At 36.6% G+C, this 15,701-nt stretch overlaps 1 protein-coding gene across 31 annotated transcripts in view; it reads right to left on the bottom strand.

The window, feature by feature from the left end:
- The window catches only part of LOC131434953 (glutamate-gated chloride channel), a 449,131-nt gene that overhangs the window by 108,432 nt on the left and 324,998 nt on the right, over nt 1–15,701 (bottom strand). For 22 of the 31 annotated variants that reach the window (XM_058602298.1, XM_058602295.1, XM_058602299.1 and 19 more), the window contains one exon: nt 559–711. The exons of 2 other annotated variants lie outside the window; for them this stretch is intronic. In XM_058602298.1, the coding sequence (XP_058458281.1) occupies nt 559–711 (153 nt within the window). Of the gene's footprint in view, nt 1–558; nt 712–9,181; nt 9,335–15,701 lie in introns of all 31 variants that reach the window. 7 more of the 31 variants (XM_058602294.1, XM_058602305.1, XM_058602307.1 and 4 more) reach the window with 1 other exon arrangement.

Raw genomic sequence — 15,701 nt, 5'->3', positions numbered from 1 at the left:
AAACAGAAAACACTCGACACGTGCTTCCTTGTAGGTCACGTTGTTGGAAACAATCTTATTTAAGGGATCCATTATACAAATAACCTAAACATACAAAACGGCATGAAGGGGTAAAGAGCGGGTAGTTAAAATAAAAACTTAATAGCAGTTATTAACTTTATTATTCACAAGAACTAAATAAATATCACTCAACGCTACACCGACAATACAGTTACTTAATCTCCAAGGCAAAAACACAAAAATTTGTTAGGGTCAAATAGGATCTAATTAATGAAGAGCTTGATCCGGTGACATCACAACGCTATTTAGGGAAGATAGAATAAATGGGGATACCCTGGCAGGTTGTGGGGAAAATGTTCAAGCGCAACTTACAGCAACAGTACACTAACCTCTTAGGAAGATACATAATAAGCTACCCATAGAAATAGTTCTTACACAATGACACGTTATGGTTCGTACAAAAAGGAAACTCCCAGTAGGACACAACAGGACACAGAAGGCATTCGAAAAACAGGGTATCACTTCATCTCCTGAATATGTGTAAAATTTGTCACTTACCTATCATGACCCGAGCCGGGACGGCGTTCCACTCCAGCCAGAAGGTAATGAAGGACGAGGTCACCAGAATGATGCCCGGTATGAATACGGTTGTAAAGTAAAACGCACGGTCACGCGTGAACATTAGGTCTACTTTCAGGCAACTGTAATTACCTAGTTTGTGGTTAGATTTTGATGTGGTGGACGTGTGCCGGTCGAATTGTTTAATCGATTGTGGTAGTAGTTGATGTTGATGTTGATGTTGTTGTTGGATTGGTTTTGGTTTCAATTACCATCCAAGTATGATTTTTGTGGATTGGTGTGATGGTGTGTTTGTGGAAAAGAGACAGAAAAAAAAGAAAGAAGAAAAGGGGAAAACGAAAACGTAAAAGCAGGCCAAGCTCAATTTTGTTTAATTTAGTTTCGACTTTTTATCTAGATAGTAATCAATTATTGCTTAAATTATCAACATATGTACACTTTCGTGTCATTAGTATGATAGACTACTGTAGCTGCAATTAAAAAACACCTGTAAAATAATGTGGGTCTCATTAGTGATAAACGTAATCAAACTTAGTTTGTTTTAAGCTAAAAGAAAAATAACCTCCGTTTCGTTGGTTCTATTCTGTTCTATTCATATTCCATTCCATTGTCTTGGTATTTTATTCCGTTTTGTGGAAGAGTTTGACCATTCTTTTTCAACAGATTTCGCTCAGCCAATTCTTAGCGTACAGAACTTTTACATAGCTAGTACTACGATTGTATTGACAGTAAGAACCCGGCCTGTTCGAAGCTCGAACATTTGATTGGAAGTCGAAGAAAAGCACTGTTGCGAAGATTACGGGTCGGACATTGATATTGACGGAGCAAAACGGGAAAGTCAATTACTCAAAACACCTACTATTAATAGAGCACGTGCAACATCTCGTCGAACTTGGAATGTATCGAGGCCGATTAGTAATCCGCGAATTTCGTTACTTGATAGCTGATGAGGATTCCACGGTAGACGACGCAGACAGAAGCAAATCTGCATTGTATCGATTCAATTCTATCAGCACCGTTTAGGTCAGTGATTCCCAAAGTGATCCCTACAGCCCATCAGTGGGTACTACATCATTTTTAGTGGACAGTAAACTCAAAATTGTCAACAGGTGGACAATGAGTTGGAAACAGTGAGCTTCGCTACTCAACAAAATCTTCTCATGAAGCTGTTCAAGCTGTTTGTTTTCTTGAATGGAGAAGTGGCGGTTCCGCTTGTAACAGATGACCACTCTTTTAAATGTTTTTGCGATATCCGACTTTCCATTCCCTCCTAATCTGGACTTACTCTCCCTCTTTTTTTTTATATTAGTTGCAGTTAATTTAGTCTCATTCATCAATTTCGATAACTGCGAGCAAGCAGTATGAATTTTCTCGATGCACAAGCAAAATTTTGACTGCCATTTTCACAATGGAGAAGCAAAAATTTTTCTAACAAAACCTTTTTCTTATTTAGCACGGAAACTTTGTGCTAATATCAGGCAACTAGCAATTGGTTATTCGATGAAATTTTCATACAAATTGGGTTTCATTGGAATTTTGGATGATAATGATTTTCAGTTTAATTTAGTTTTCGATATAGCGACACTGGAGAAAAAACTTTTTTTAATCCACCTAGTGATGTAATGGTGCCTTTCTCATATTACCTATGTTCTGACAAGATTTTTTTTCAAACTTGAATAAAATCAAAAACTTTCTTTGGTAAAAACTACCATCACCTTTTCGATTTGTAAACAGCTATGTCATATTAGTATAGAATTGAATGTGACAACCCTGCACGCTATACAAAATTGAACAAAGCACACTGTGTGGTAGACGGGTGCGTTTTCTTCTTCTTCCGTACCAGCACGTACCAATGCGTACCGATTTTGCATAATTTTGTATGACAGTTTGAAAGTTTTGATACTTATTGCCTTATAATTTCGGAACCGGTAGTCGGATCTGGATGAAATGGCACAGTGTCTCTTAAGACACTGAGTGCTTTATTTTGAATCATAAATCATTGTGAAAATCGGTTTAACCGTTGCTGAGAAATCGAAGTGAGTTTCGGTTTTGGAGCTTTTCTTCGCTGTTACCAGTGCGTTTGGAAGCAGAAACCGGGCACTAGTAGTCCCAAAGTAGATTTACATATCCACCTTGCAAACAAGGTCTGCCAATTAGATGAATTTACCAATAAATTTTATAAAAAGGTGCACCTAGTTTAGCCATCGCTTGTGAAAAAATACACATGAAATTGAAAATTTTTACTTATCGCACTGTAATTCCGGAACCGGAAATCTGATCTGGATTATCTTCTAGGGAACTTTTTAAACAATTTCAAGACCTTTCATTTGTATCTTTGTTTGTAAAAATCGGTTAAGAAATTTCCGAGAAAATTTTCTCATAGGTTTTGCACATACCTTATGATCAAAAAAGAACCGGAATTTTCATTTTAAACTTCCCGCGCTTGTCCAATCGGTAAACTTTTATTCTCTCAACGTTGGCAACACTTTTATACACATTCTGTCAAATTTTGACGCATATCGTACGATTAGTTTTTGTGTTGCAAATTTGAGTGTTCCGAAACGTTCAAAATGTTAGAAAAGGCCTTTGGTGAATCGTGTCTAGGAAAAACACAGGCATACGAGTGGTATAAACGCTTCAAAGGTGGTCGTACAAGCTTGGATCATGATGAGATCCCTGGCCGCCCAACAACATCTGTTACTGAAGAAAACATTGAATCGGCGAAGCAAATCGTGTTGCAAAATCGTTCTGTACCGATTAGAGAGATTGCTGTGTTGTTGGGCATCTCTTATGGATCAGCCGAACACATTTTAACTGATGTTTTGAGTTTGAAACGCGTCGCTTCTCGGCTGGTGCTGAAAAAGCTGAATTTCATTCAAAAACAGCGTCGTGTTTATGTGGCCAAAGAGATGATTTCGAACACAGATAGTGACCCCCATTCATCGAATGCATCATAACTGGTGATGAGGTGTGGATCTATGAATATGACGTCGAAACCGCACAACAATCGACCGAATGGCGCTTCGAAGGCGAGCCGAAACCATTCATTATAAAAATCGCCACACGAAAATTTTTCAACTTCAACTTTGACAGAATGTGTATAAAAGTGTTGCCAACGTTGAGAGAATAAAAGTTTACCGATTGGACAAGCGCGAGAATTTTAAAACGAAAATTTCGGTTCTTTTTTGATCATAAGGTATTGCCTTGTAATTCCGGAACCGGAAGTCGGATTGGAATAAAGTTCAATAGCGATCTATGGGACCATAAGACCTTTCGTTTAAATCTAAGTTTGTGAAAATCGGTCACGCCATCTCTGAGAAAAGTGAGTGACTATTTTTTTCATTTTTTTGGTACATATCACCCTGTAATTCCGGAACCGGAAGTCGGATCGAGATAAAATTCAATAGCGATCTATGGGATCGTAAGACCTTTCATTTGAATCCAAGTTTGTGGAAATCAGTACTGAGAAAATCGAGGGACATTATTTGTCACATACACACATACACACAAACATATAGACCTTTGCTCAGTTCGTCGAGCTGAGTCGAATGGTATATGACATTCGGCCCTTCGGGCCTCGGTTCAAAAGTCGGTTTTTACAGTGACGGTATAGCCTTTCTATACGAGAAAGGCAAAAATCAGTTTACACAAGAAATAGTTTTTGTTAGAAAAGCCTATTTCCCTTAAAAGGTGGAGAACACTATAACCCACCTTGAGACAAATTTTATCAAAATTTTAGATTTTAGGTTTGACATATTTTAAATTTTTGAAGTTATTTTTTTCAGTGTAGGATTTGATAAGGAATACTTTGACTGATTTTGTGAAAATCACTAGTACAAGACTTTTTTGTAGCATTTGTCGTTTTTCGCTATGTCTACAAAAAATAGGGTAAAAATGTTTGGCCATTTTCAAAAGACAACCTAGATCAAATTTGGAAAAACAAAGTACGATAAATGGCTTTTTGTGACAAAATCTACATGTTCAAAAAGTTCCATTAAAATTCGAAAGGGTGCTGACTACATTTGTTCGAGTTGACTCGAAAATCGTCGAACAATGTTCTGTCGCGTTGTGCCAACGGAACAAAGTTGAGAGCCACAAATCTCACGGTCTTTGGTATCATAAAACGGTTTAAAGTCTAATTGTTGAGGGGGGCTAAGAACTGGATAAAATTCGTCAGGTTAACGAGAAGGATCACAAACGCATGGATGGTTGTGGCCTTCAAACTACGTACTAGAGATAGTCCGGTTCGGGTTTAAAAGAAAATATGTTGCTTGGTTTCGGATCGGGTACGGGTTCCTTTTTTACGAGCACGGGTCAGGTTTGGGTTCAAAAATTTTGTCCGTTTTCGGGCATTTGCACTCTAGTATCCGATTTTTCGGGTTCGGGTCGGGTACGGGTAAAGATATTTATTTTTTATCAGTTACTGTCGGGTTGGAAGAAAAAATATTCCATGGTTCGGGTCGAGTACGGGTTTTATTTTTATTTTTGATCGGGTTTACAAAAAACTCAGAAATTTCTAAGCCGGGACGAGAAACAGTGCGAGGTGCCGTACCCGGAAGTTGCACGACTAAAATTTAACGAAACCACACTGCCATACATAAAGGCGAACTCCAACCAGATTCCTCGTAACCTGTATGTGAATACCAAGGATAAGTATGATGTTCCCTAAAAACCTCCGAACACAGAAAATGTTAAAGTTCGCCAAGCAGTTATTAATTTGGCAAGCGATTTGTATTTGCGGGAAGTGAAGTACACATTTCGTTACCGCAAGCTGGACAAGGTGTGTTACCGCAAGATGGACAGGTGTGTTTGGAAGAGAGACTCCAAAAGGGCTCTCCTTCTCTTGAAGGCTCATAAAGACCCGACGCTCTGCTGGACGGGTTTGGCTTCATGCCATTACATGAAGGACGTGATAGAGTAGTTTGAAGCGAATGATGTCGATTTCGTACCGAAAGATCTGAATCTCCCAAAGACTCCGGAACTGCGCCAATAGAAACACTTGTTTTAATCCAGCTAGTGGTGTAATGATGCCTTTCTCATATCAATCATACTATCATATATAATACTGTCAGTTCGGTTTTACATCTCATCCAAGTCAGTCGATAAAACAAAACCGCTTACGTTGGAAACAGAAGAAACCAAGTACAGTATTGTGTAGTGAACAATAGACCTCGAAAATGAATGAACCAAACGAACAATTACCGCCGACACGAAAGAATACAATTGTTGTTGACTTCAGACAGTGCAAAATTCGACCTTCGATACGAGAACTTGAAGGTTTGCTTAAGGAGCAAATGCAGCTGGACATTAAACGTGTGCATGTACTTCAATGCAATAAGACGAATAATGTTGTTTACATCCAGTTTTATAAAGAGTTGGATGCAATTCAATTCGCAAAAGACGATAACAATGTGCACTATGTGGAACACGAGAACATTAGGTACAACATTCCAGTATATAGGGATGATAGTGCTATAGAAGTGCGTGTGCATGATCTTCACTCAAGCGTCACCGATTATTATATTCGCAAAACTATGTCCCCATACGGAGAGATTCTCTCTATCGAAAAAGAAAAGTGGAAGAATTTTTTCCCCGGTATTCTAAATGGCGTACGTTTATTACGCATACACTTGAAGAAGTCTATACCTTTTTATGTGATTTTCGGTCAAGATACAAGAATTCCGTGCAAATCACTTGTTACCTATGACAATCAGATGGCCACATGTCAATATTGTCAAAAAGCTGTTCACTACGGTAGGCCATGTGATAAACTGGACAAGGAGACAACTACAAAAAAGGACAACAGTGCTTCCTTCACACCAACCCAAAGCAACCTCAGTACACCTGTAACAGTCATCAACAACAGTGAAGCATCCCCTTTAACGAAACCATCCAACGTATCCCCTATAGAACAAAGTGCATTAGCTGCAGTGAACAACTTACCATCCAACCAACCAACAACTGCAAACAATATACAACAAGGCTCATCTCCAGCAACTAGCAATGAAATCAACAACAATACCACGGCAATGGATGACGAGACGAACCACGAACGAAGTGCCCCTCAATCCTCGCAGGAGGGAAATGGAAGCTCCTCTCCCCCTAGAAAAAGGGTGACAACGAGATCCAACTCAGAAAAAAAAATTATTTAAAAAATCGGCTCAATCGGCCACGTAAAGCTTGTACGCAAATAGGCCTGAATAAAAAATATCTTTTAAATAAAAAAAAATATATATAATAGTGTGGTATTATTCAAAATAATTTTAATCGATTCTTTAAAAAATAACTGAAATCGGTTTGTTTGACCGTCTACTGATAAAAACTATCAATTGGAAAAGATTTGAGGTCGATTTAGATTTTTTCAAGGTTTTTCCCCATTTTCAGTGATGGTGTACAATTTTTAACCCACTTTACCCTATATTTCCGGATCCGGAAGTTGGATCCGCATGAAATTCAGGAATTACGCATGGAACCACAGGACCTTTTATTTGAACCTAAGTTTGTGAAAATCGGTCGCGCCATCAATGAGAAAAGTTAGAACACATATTTTATTTTTTTTGCACATTTTACCCCATAATTCCGGAACCGGAAGTCGGATCCAAATAATATTCAGGAATTTTGTATGGGACCACAAGACCTTTCATTTTAATCTAAGTTTGTGAAAAGCGGTTCAGCCATCTTCGAGAAAAGTTAGTGCGAAAAAACGTTACATACACACATACACACACAGACATTTTGCGTACTCGACGAACTGAGTCGAATGGTATATGACACTCGGCTCTCCGGGCCTCGGTTCAAATGTCGGTTTTCACAGTGTTTGCATAACCTTTCTATATGAGAAAGGCAAAAATGGGGTAATGAAGGAACACCATCTAACACAACCTAAAGTAGTGAAGAATGTAGAAGAAATGAAGAAAGCACGAGTTAGTAAGCAAACAACTTTCGATTCTTAGGTCGTTCAGAACCTTATGGCTGGGGTTAAAACCAAATCTCGCAAATTCGGATAGGAAACCGAAATGAATTAAACGATTGATGCCAAAACTAATTTTAATTGTTTCTTTTTATTTCCTAAAAATTTGATGATAATTGGATAAAAACTTGAATTTTAGGCATGAATTTTGTGTGTCCGGTACATCCTTTATGGCATACGGGTTAATGTTGATGTCATGACAGTTCAGTACTATCGCTTAATGCTTGGTTATTTGAGATAGCATCTAAACTAAACCTTTTCTTATTTCGTCCGTCACTGTATCTGATATTACTTGCACATCCGGAAAAAATGACTCATACGGCACATTCGCAATGAAGCTTTGGTGAACGGTATTGCTTATGTGAAAACTTTCCTGTATCGCTAGATTCATAAAAATTACTGAGCATAATGCGAACCTGAATTTAACTTTCAAATTTCCGAATGCAATGTCTATCAGCGTTTTCAGTCTTACTCGGCGCACTGCTGCATTTCCTTTCTGTTCCTTTTATTTGTTCTATTTCATAGTTCATTCTTGTGAATTGTTATTCCAAAAACTATAAAAAAATTGTTGCAGTAATCAATTGGTTTTAATTCGATGTTGTAAAATTAATGTTGATGTTGATAATGATGTTGACAGTAAATAAAACTCAAATATACCAAACCTATTGAAAATATGTAAAATTAAACAAACATTTTTTATTGAGTTAACACTGCCGTACGTGAAGTAAGTATTCGGGAATTTCGGCCAGGTTGCACCAGAAGAAACTGCGGGTTATTCATTCAGTAACCGTGAAATATAGCTTGGAGTTCACATCCTCGGTTGAATATTGAAAAAAAGTTATCATGCAAATCTACTGTGAAATTGTTCAAAATATTCAATTACTCATCGCACTACTTTAGTAAATCACATATATATTAAAGTGAACAGTTTAGTTGGTATAAAAATAGAAACATTGCCTAAATAAATTGTGAAATGCTACTTAAAGAACTTACAACTAAAAGTTGAACTAATAAAATGATACCCTAGCGTGAAGCCGGTCGCACTTTCAGGACTCAGCAGAACGTGTTTTTTTTTGTTTCTGGATTAATTAATTCCGTTGACCACAGATCTCAAAACCAACCGTGGTAAACCTAAGTACTACTGCTCGCTTCCAGAAAAAGAGACAATCGCTAGTAATTTTCTACCCGTCCGTTGGATCATCCGCGTTTTGGATCCCAGATGTGAAATGTTTGGTTTTGCCGCTGGATGTATGGTTTGTCTGTTATGACTAAACGGTGGGCGGGAGGGGAGGGAAGAAGTGAGGTGTTTAATGGAAGGATAACATTTCTGCGGTTTGCTGGTTATGCGGTACACGGCAAACAGATCCGTTGCTGGTGGTGAACAGTAGCTCTTAGATGAAGAAAGGAAGCGGGAGTTCGGTTTTCAGCTGGTAGGAAGAAGCAGCAGCAGCAGCAGCAGATGTCTGGACTTCGTGGACATTTGATGTGTGATGGTTTCCCGCTAAGTAAGTATATATCCTAGCAGCAGTTCAACGTCGGAGCGCTGTGGCAGGTGGTGGGATCAGGGATGATGTGTGTTGTGATGTTGGAGCTGACTAGCAATTAATTATAAGCTGTTCGGACAATCATTACCTATCATTGATCTGGCCGGCACCGCGTTCCACTCCAGCCAAAAGGTGATAAAGGATGACGTCACCAGAATGATGCCGGGAATGAATACGGTTGTGAAATAGAACGCTCGATCTCTTGTAAATATTAAATCCACTTTCAGACAACTGTAATTTCCTACATATATTGATTGTTTATGTTTTTATGTTATCGTAGTTATAGGAAGAAAGTAAGGCGATTAAACTTTAGTGATATCAAGTTGAGCTTCCTCTGTTTCTCGATAGCAAGTAAAGAATACGGAACGAAACCAAAAGAAAAGAATATAGTACGAAACAGAAAAATAAAACTCAACACTTTGTACTACTGATCTACTAGCTAAAACTACATTGTTCTAAAATTAATGTGCCACATTAATAAACTATTCATTTGATTAAATTTAAATATATATATATTAATTATGAATATTCCGGACCATATCGTGTTGTGGGCATCCAGTAGGGCGAATGTATTGTAAATGTCGTTGTCTAATGATTATTTATTGTGCTTTGATAGTAGGATAACATGTCGACAGTGCAATCGAATGGGAGCAATGCTAGAATTGTTTGTAACGATACCGGTGGGCTGTTGTGTTGTGTTGTGTTGCAAAGCATGAGCAAAGAAACTTCAAAACTGTTTCAAGTAAACGGGAGTGCAGCCCCGTGGCATTTTGCATGAAGCTGTGCTAGGTGCTCGGGGGGAAGAAATTGAGAATTCAGTGAATTCAGGTCTTGTCTTTCATATAAAAGCATGTTGTAGTATGCAGTTGTATGTATAGTATTCCATTGTTTTGGCTGTTGATACCAACGCGTGACGATAAACTACCGGATAGGGTTTTGCAAAAATAACACAAATGAAACAAAAAAATAAAAATAAAGCGATGGTGAATCTAAGGGATGCTGTAAACGGGGAATAAGATATGCTATTCGTCTTGATGTCAGACAATTCCATACAATAACGAGTGTGTTGAGTATTCATCGAAGTGAGAGAGGAACAAGCTCGAGACAATAGCCGCCAACAGCTTTGAAAGAAGAATGGATTTTCTGTATACAATGCTGTTTCATCTATAATTGCTATCAATGTAAAAAACTTCATAATATATTCGGGTCGACGCAGTCAGTTGATTTAGAGTCGGGAAAATGAATTTTATGTAGCATAAAACATCATTCTGTTCATTTAGAAGTTATTCTGTTCGTGCTTAGGACACATAACCGCTTTTTTATCATTCTGTTGTAATTTAGCGATAAAAGATAATCCCCAAAAGTTTGTGTTAGGAGCATATACCAAGTTTTTACGTTAGTTGGTTTTACGTTTCGTCTTCGACTCATCAGCACAGAGAAAAGACATTCAAGCTAGTACATTTTTTTTCAAAAAAGCTGTGTAAAGCATACAAGTGAAAAATCACGGATGCTTCCGATTTTGCATGCATAAATTACTAATTTATGCAAGCTCGAACATAAGAGCCCACAATCGATTGCTGGGTTGCTCGAAGCATCCTTGTAGGCGAATTGTTACTTGATGATCACTTCGTCTATTTTCTGAACAACAATAAATAATATTTGAAAGAAAAATGTTTGTTTCAACAAAAACTAATTAATTCTAAATGGCTCGTTACTACACCGAAACCTCCATTTACGAACTAAACGGGGACTCGTACGTAGTTCGTAAAATAAGTTTACGTTATTTGGGATTTGGTTCATAAAAAGGTTTACGTTATTTGGAACTTACTTCGAAAAAAAAGTTTCGTGTAATGAATATGGAAATCCCATATGGCTATTTTCGGAACGAATGTAAAGAGAAGGTGCAAGAAAATGATGTTTGAAGTCGTTTCAAAATATAAGATGGCGACTTCCGGTTTATTGATATTCCCTGAAAACCCCTATAATTTGGGAATTTTCGAAACGAATTTGATGAGCAGATGTTGGAAAACAACTTTTGCGGTGTTTCTGAATTCCAAGAAGGCGACTTCCGAATTATTGATATTCCTTTGATTGATAGGTACCGAGAACTGATGTTCGACGTTGATCCGAAATCCAAGATGACAATCTTCGGTATATTGATATTCCTTGAAAACCCTTACAGTATAGAAGTTTTTAGAACGGATTTAATGAATACGTACCGGAAAACTATGCCTAAGGTCGTTTCGAAAACCAAGATGACGGCTTCCGGTTTATTCCTCGAAACCCCTTACAACATGGATTATTCGAAGCGGATTTGATACCGACAATTTCGAAACGGATAGATTTTCGGTGATGCTCGAGGTCGATCCGAAATCCAAGATGGCAGCTTCCGGTTCATTGATATTCCTTGAAAACATTTACAATATGGGTAAGGGAATGTCGATATACTGGAAGTCACTATATTGATTTTCGAAACGAGCTCAAACATCTTTCATCTTTTATAAACAGGAAATTGCTAGTTTGGATTTTAGAACAATATCTAACATTGTTATCTTGCATCTTGTCATCAAATCCGTTCGAAAAGTATCCCAATTATTAGAATTTTCAAAGAATACATATAAACCGGAAGTCGCCATCTTGTATTGCGAAACCAACCCAAATCTAATTTCCGGCTCCTACAAATCAAATCCGTTCAGAAAATACACATATTGTAAGGGTTTCCAAAAATTCTGGATAAACCTATATTCATATTCCGAAAATACCCATATTCAATGATCATCAATAACTCGGAAGTCGCCATCTTGGATTTCGAAACAACGTCGAGCATCGTTTTTCTGTGCCTAGACTTCAAATTTGTTCCGAAAATATCCATTTTGTAAGTGATTTGAAGAAATATCAATAAACCGGAAGTCTCCATATTTGAATTTGGAACTCAAGGAAGTACGCTAGGGTCACTACTTTCCAACGATGCTGTTTTCGTCTTAAGTCATGGTGGAAAATTAATTTTTACCGACGATTTTAAAATATTTCTTGTTGTTCGCAAAGAGTTGCACTGTCGTGAGTTGCAACATCTTGTTATTATGTTTTACGAATGGTGTGTAAAAAACAAAATGGTTCTCTGGTTTGAGAAATGTTTCGTCATTACCCGATCAACAGAGCATAACAGGATTCTATCAAAATTATATGTGATCTTAATATTTATATCTCATTATGTTATAAATATGATTCCAAATCAGAAGCGAACAAAGATTTGATTAAGATTATAGCAAGTCCAGATATTATATTAAGGGCCGTTACATTTCAGGTAAAACTATACTGGAGAATTGAAAAAAAGAGTTCAATAAAATGAATGCTTAAATTCTTCAATTTTATCGGTGGCCGATTGTTGTTTCCGAAAACACAGAGTGATAAGTGTTAAAAATTTCAAAACATCTTCAAAAGTGACGCTGCAATAAACCGAAAACAGAATCTAAACTGGCCTCAAAAACAAAATCTAAACTCAGCTTAATACTTTCTCGATTTATAGGTCTTTTAGTTGCAGATTGAAAATAGCGAATTTAGTTTAAAGGACCCCGGATGTACTGAAAACAGAGAAAAAAAATCCTAAAAAATTCGTATCGATTTATGTTTAGTTCTTGCTGATGATTTTTTACGTAGTTCTAGATAAAAAACATTGTTAATATTACATTGAGAAATGTTCACTAGTGGCGCTGATGATATCATTATGGCCTAACGCAAACTAAAGTAATATCGAATCACTTTCACAATTTTTGGATAAAAAATCAGTAAAATCGAAATGAAATGAGTTGGTTAGGTCATCAATTAATAAGATCTACGAATTGCAGATATCGAATTCTGCCCGTTGTCATCTATATCATGGCATACACATTTTTACATTCATGAATCAAATAAAAACGATTTATTGCACTATAATACCTTCGATTTGAAAAGTTCAATCTATCAATATCTGATAAATTTATGATAGTCGCATTTCGTAGTATTTTGATTACTTCCAATCCGGAACCATCAGCTGGAACCATCGGAATCTGCCATGTAGAGTTTAAAGCAACCGACCCGCATTATGAGACTTTCCATTTGAAACATTTTTCTGTGAGTCAATATAGTTAGATATCAAACAATCAAATCGGAATAAAAGTTCAATTTTGATGGTTTTTGAACAATACTTGCGGGGCTTCTGGCTGCGGATATCGCAAACTAATTTGACTAATAGGCAATTTGTTGATCATCAATTATGAAAACTTGCTATTCGAATCGATGTTATATATACTTCTTCTGATTTTTCACTGTCTTTCAAACGAATTTTTATTCTAATCTAAATTTACGAAAATCGATTCAGCCATCTCCGAAAAAATTTAGTGCACATTTTAATCAAATATACCCGCCAATTGACATACATACACGTACAGACAATTCACTACTTCAATTGAACGAGCGATCTGATTCGAATTGAAAGTCGGCCCTCTTGGTACAAAGAAGAAAACTGAAAAACTATCATTCATTAGTTAACTTTCTCAGATTCTATAAGGTAGTTTTGTTTCACTGAATTTAGTCATTTCCGTTCATTTATACCTATTCTTCAGTACCAAAAAAAGCTTGCTCATAGTTCTAAAATAGCCCCTTTGTCATTCCTATGCCGATTGGAAGGAAACGACGAAAGAGGTGGAGAGCGATAGATTATTTTTGTAGCAATATGGACTTACACTAGTTATTATATGATGCCAATATATCCTCCCAACCTCAGTTGGTTCTCATGCCCCAATGCAATCGTAGCGTATGTTGGTAACTCAAAACTTCCCGGCTTAACTGTTCAGGTTTTTTTTTTATCGCAATTCAAATTTCCTAAAGGTATGTTATTTTAACTATTAACGAGGCCAAGATTATAACTAATTTAGATAGAGAAAACGAAACAACTTCAGATACAATTTTGTTATCCCTTGTTGATCGGGTAGCTATCATCGTATGAGAAGCATGTTTAGTTCTAATTACACCGTCGCTGGCACTCAACTGTAACGCGTTGTTCATGTCGAAGATCTAGGCGTCATTCTCGATGAAAAACAAACTTACTGCCGCCATCTGTCAGCGACGATCGCTAAAAGCTAACTTGGATTTATTTGTGAAATTTCAAGTGAATTTCGTGATCCACTTTATTTGTAACTGCTAATTGGTACAGCCACAGCTAGAAATCAATTTAAAATAAATATTTAAACAAAAATTTTGCACAATTCAAGTAGGAATTACTTAGGAACGTTCTCTAATTTAAAAGCCCGTCATTTCAAAATCAAATATCAAATTATTGTGTTCAAAAGCATCTTCAGGTATGAAATTTGTAAAAAATGTTTGTTACTGCTCTTTAATTAAAGCATAGCATTTTTCGGGTTGGAAGTCAATCGACAAAAGTGTTTGAACTCTTTTTTTCTCAATTCTCTGGTATAGTTTCACCTGAAATATAACGGCCCTTTATATAATATCTGGACTTGCTATAATCTTAATAAAAACTGAATGTTTGCTTCTGATTTAGAATCATATTTATAACATAATGAGATATAAATATTAAGATTATATATAATTTTGATAGAATCCTGTTATGCTCTGTTGATCGTGATATGCTTACTTCGAGTAGAAGTAATTACTTTAGTGGATAGTATGAAAACAACATACAGAGAAATGATTTTTTAAAGAGATCCAAAAATTGCACTTTCTTGTAAGTTATTTTCAGAGTTTAAATATAACTATTGAACTGTCAAAAACAATCATGCTCTCGAGCAGGGTTAAATGTGACAAAAAAAAAACTGTGAAATTTTAATCAAAAGTTGAAATTATCCTCGCAATGATTCACAGCCATGCTCAGTGACGTTCCCAGCTAGGAAAACAGTCTAATTTTGTAATCAAAAAATAGAGTTGGGTCGGGCGAACGAAATAATAGGCTAACCTCATCTAATCCTACTCCAATAGTATATTCAGTTAATTCACTGCAATGCCAGGCTATTTTCATGCCGTCATCGAATAATCTTTCCACTCGATGCTGGATATAGCAAACATCGACATTATTGGCGGTTATATCGATCCCAACACATAGTAAGAGTGCTTCTTTTGTTCTTTTAACAACCGATGTGTGGTTTAGAAGGCGAGATAAAAGCAATTTAAATGCTACTGGGCCGAGTTGTCATTCGAGATTAAGCAGATTCAGATTGTACATTTTCGTCCGAAATATTTCAGATTGTGGTTTAAATAGAAATCATTGTCCTTGATATGCTGGTTTGAGATATTGGAGATGATATGAACCAAATAAGTTTAATTGATTTTCAATTTGTCACTTGGTTTTTGCGATTTTGATGCAGAGACGAGGAATGTGGAAGACTGTAGAACAAAATTGAAGACTCCAAAGTGCAGACATTTTTCAACGCAGATGACACGAATACTAAAAACCGTTTTTTTAATCCACCTAGTGTTGTAATGATGCCATATATTTTCGAAAACATCACTAGAAGATTCTCTAAAGATTTTTTCTTTATAACTTGAATAAAATTAAAAACTTTTTGTGGGTAGAAACTACCATAACCTTTTCAATTTCCAAACAGTTTTGTTAG

The sequence above is a fragment of the Malaya genurostris genome, chromosome 3 (assembly GCF_030247185.1).
Source record: "Malaya genurostris strain Urasoe2022 chromosome 3, Malgen_1.1, whole genome shotgun sequence".
Classification (NCBI taxonomy): domain Eukaryota; kingdom Metazoa; phylum Arthropoda; class Insecta; order Diptera; family Culicidae; genus Malaya; species Malaya genurostris.
This window is presented reverse-complemented; position numbering and strand designations above follow the sequence as displayed.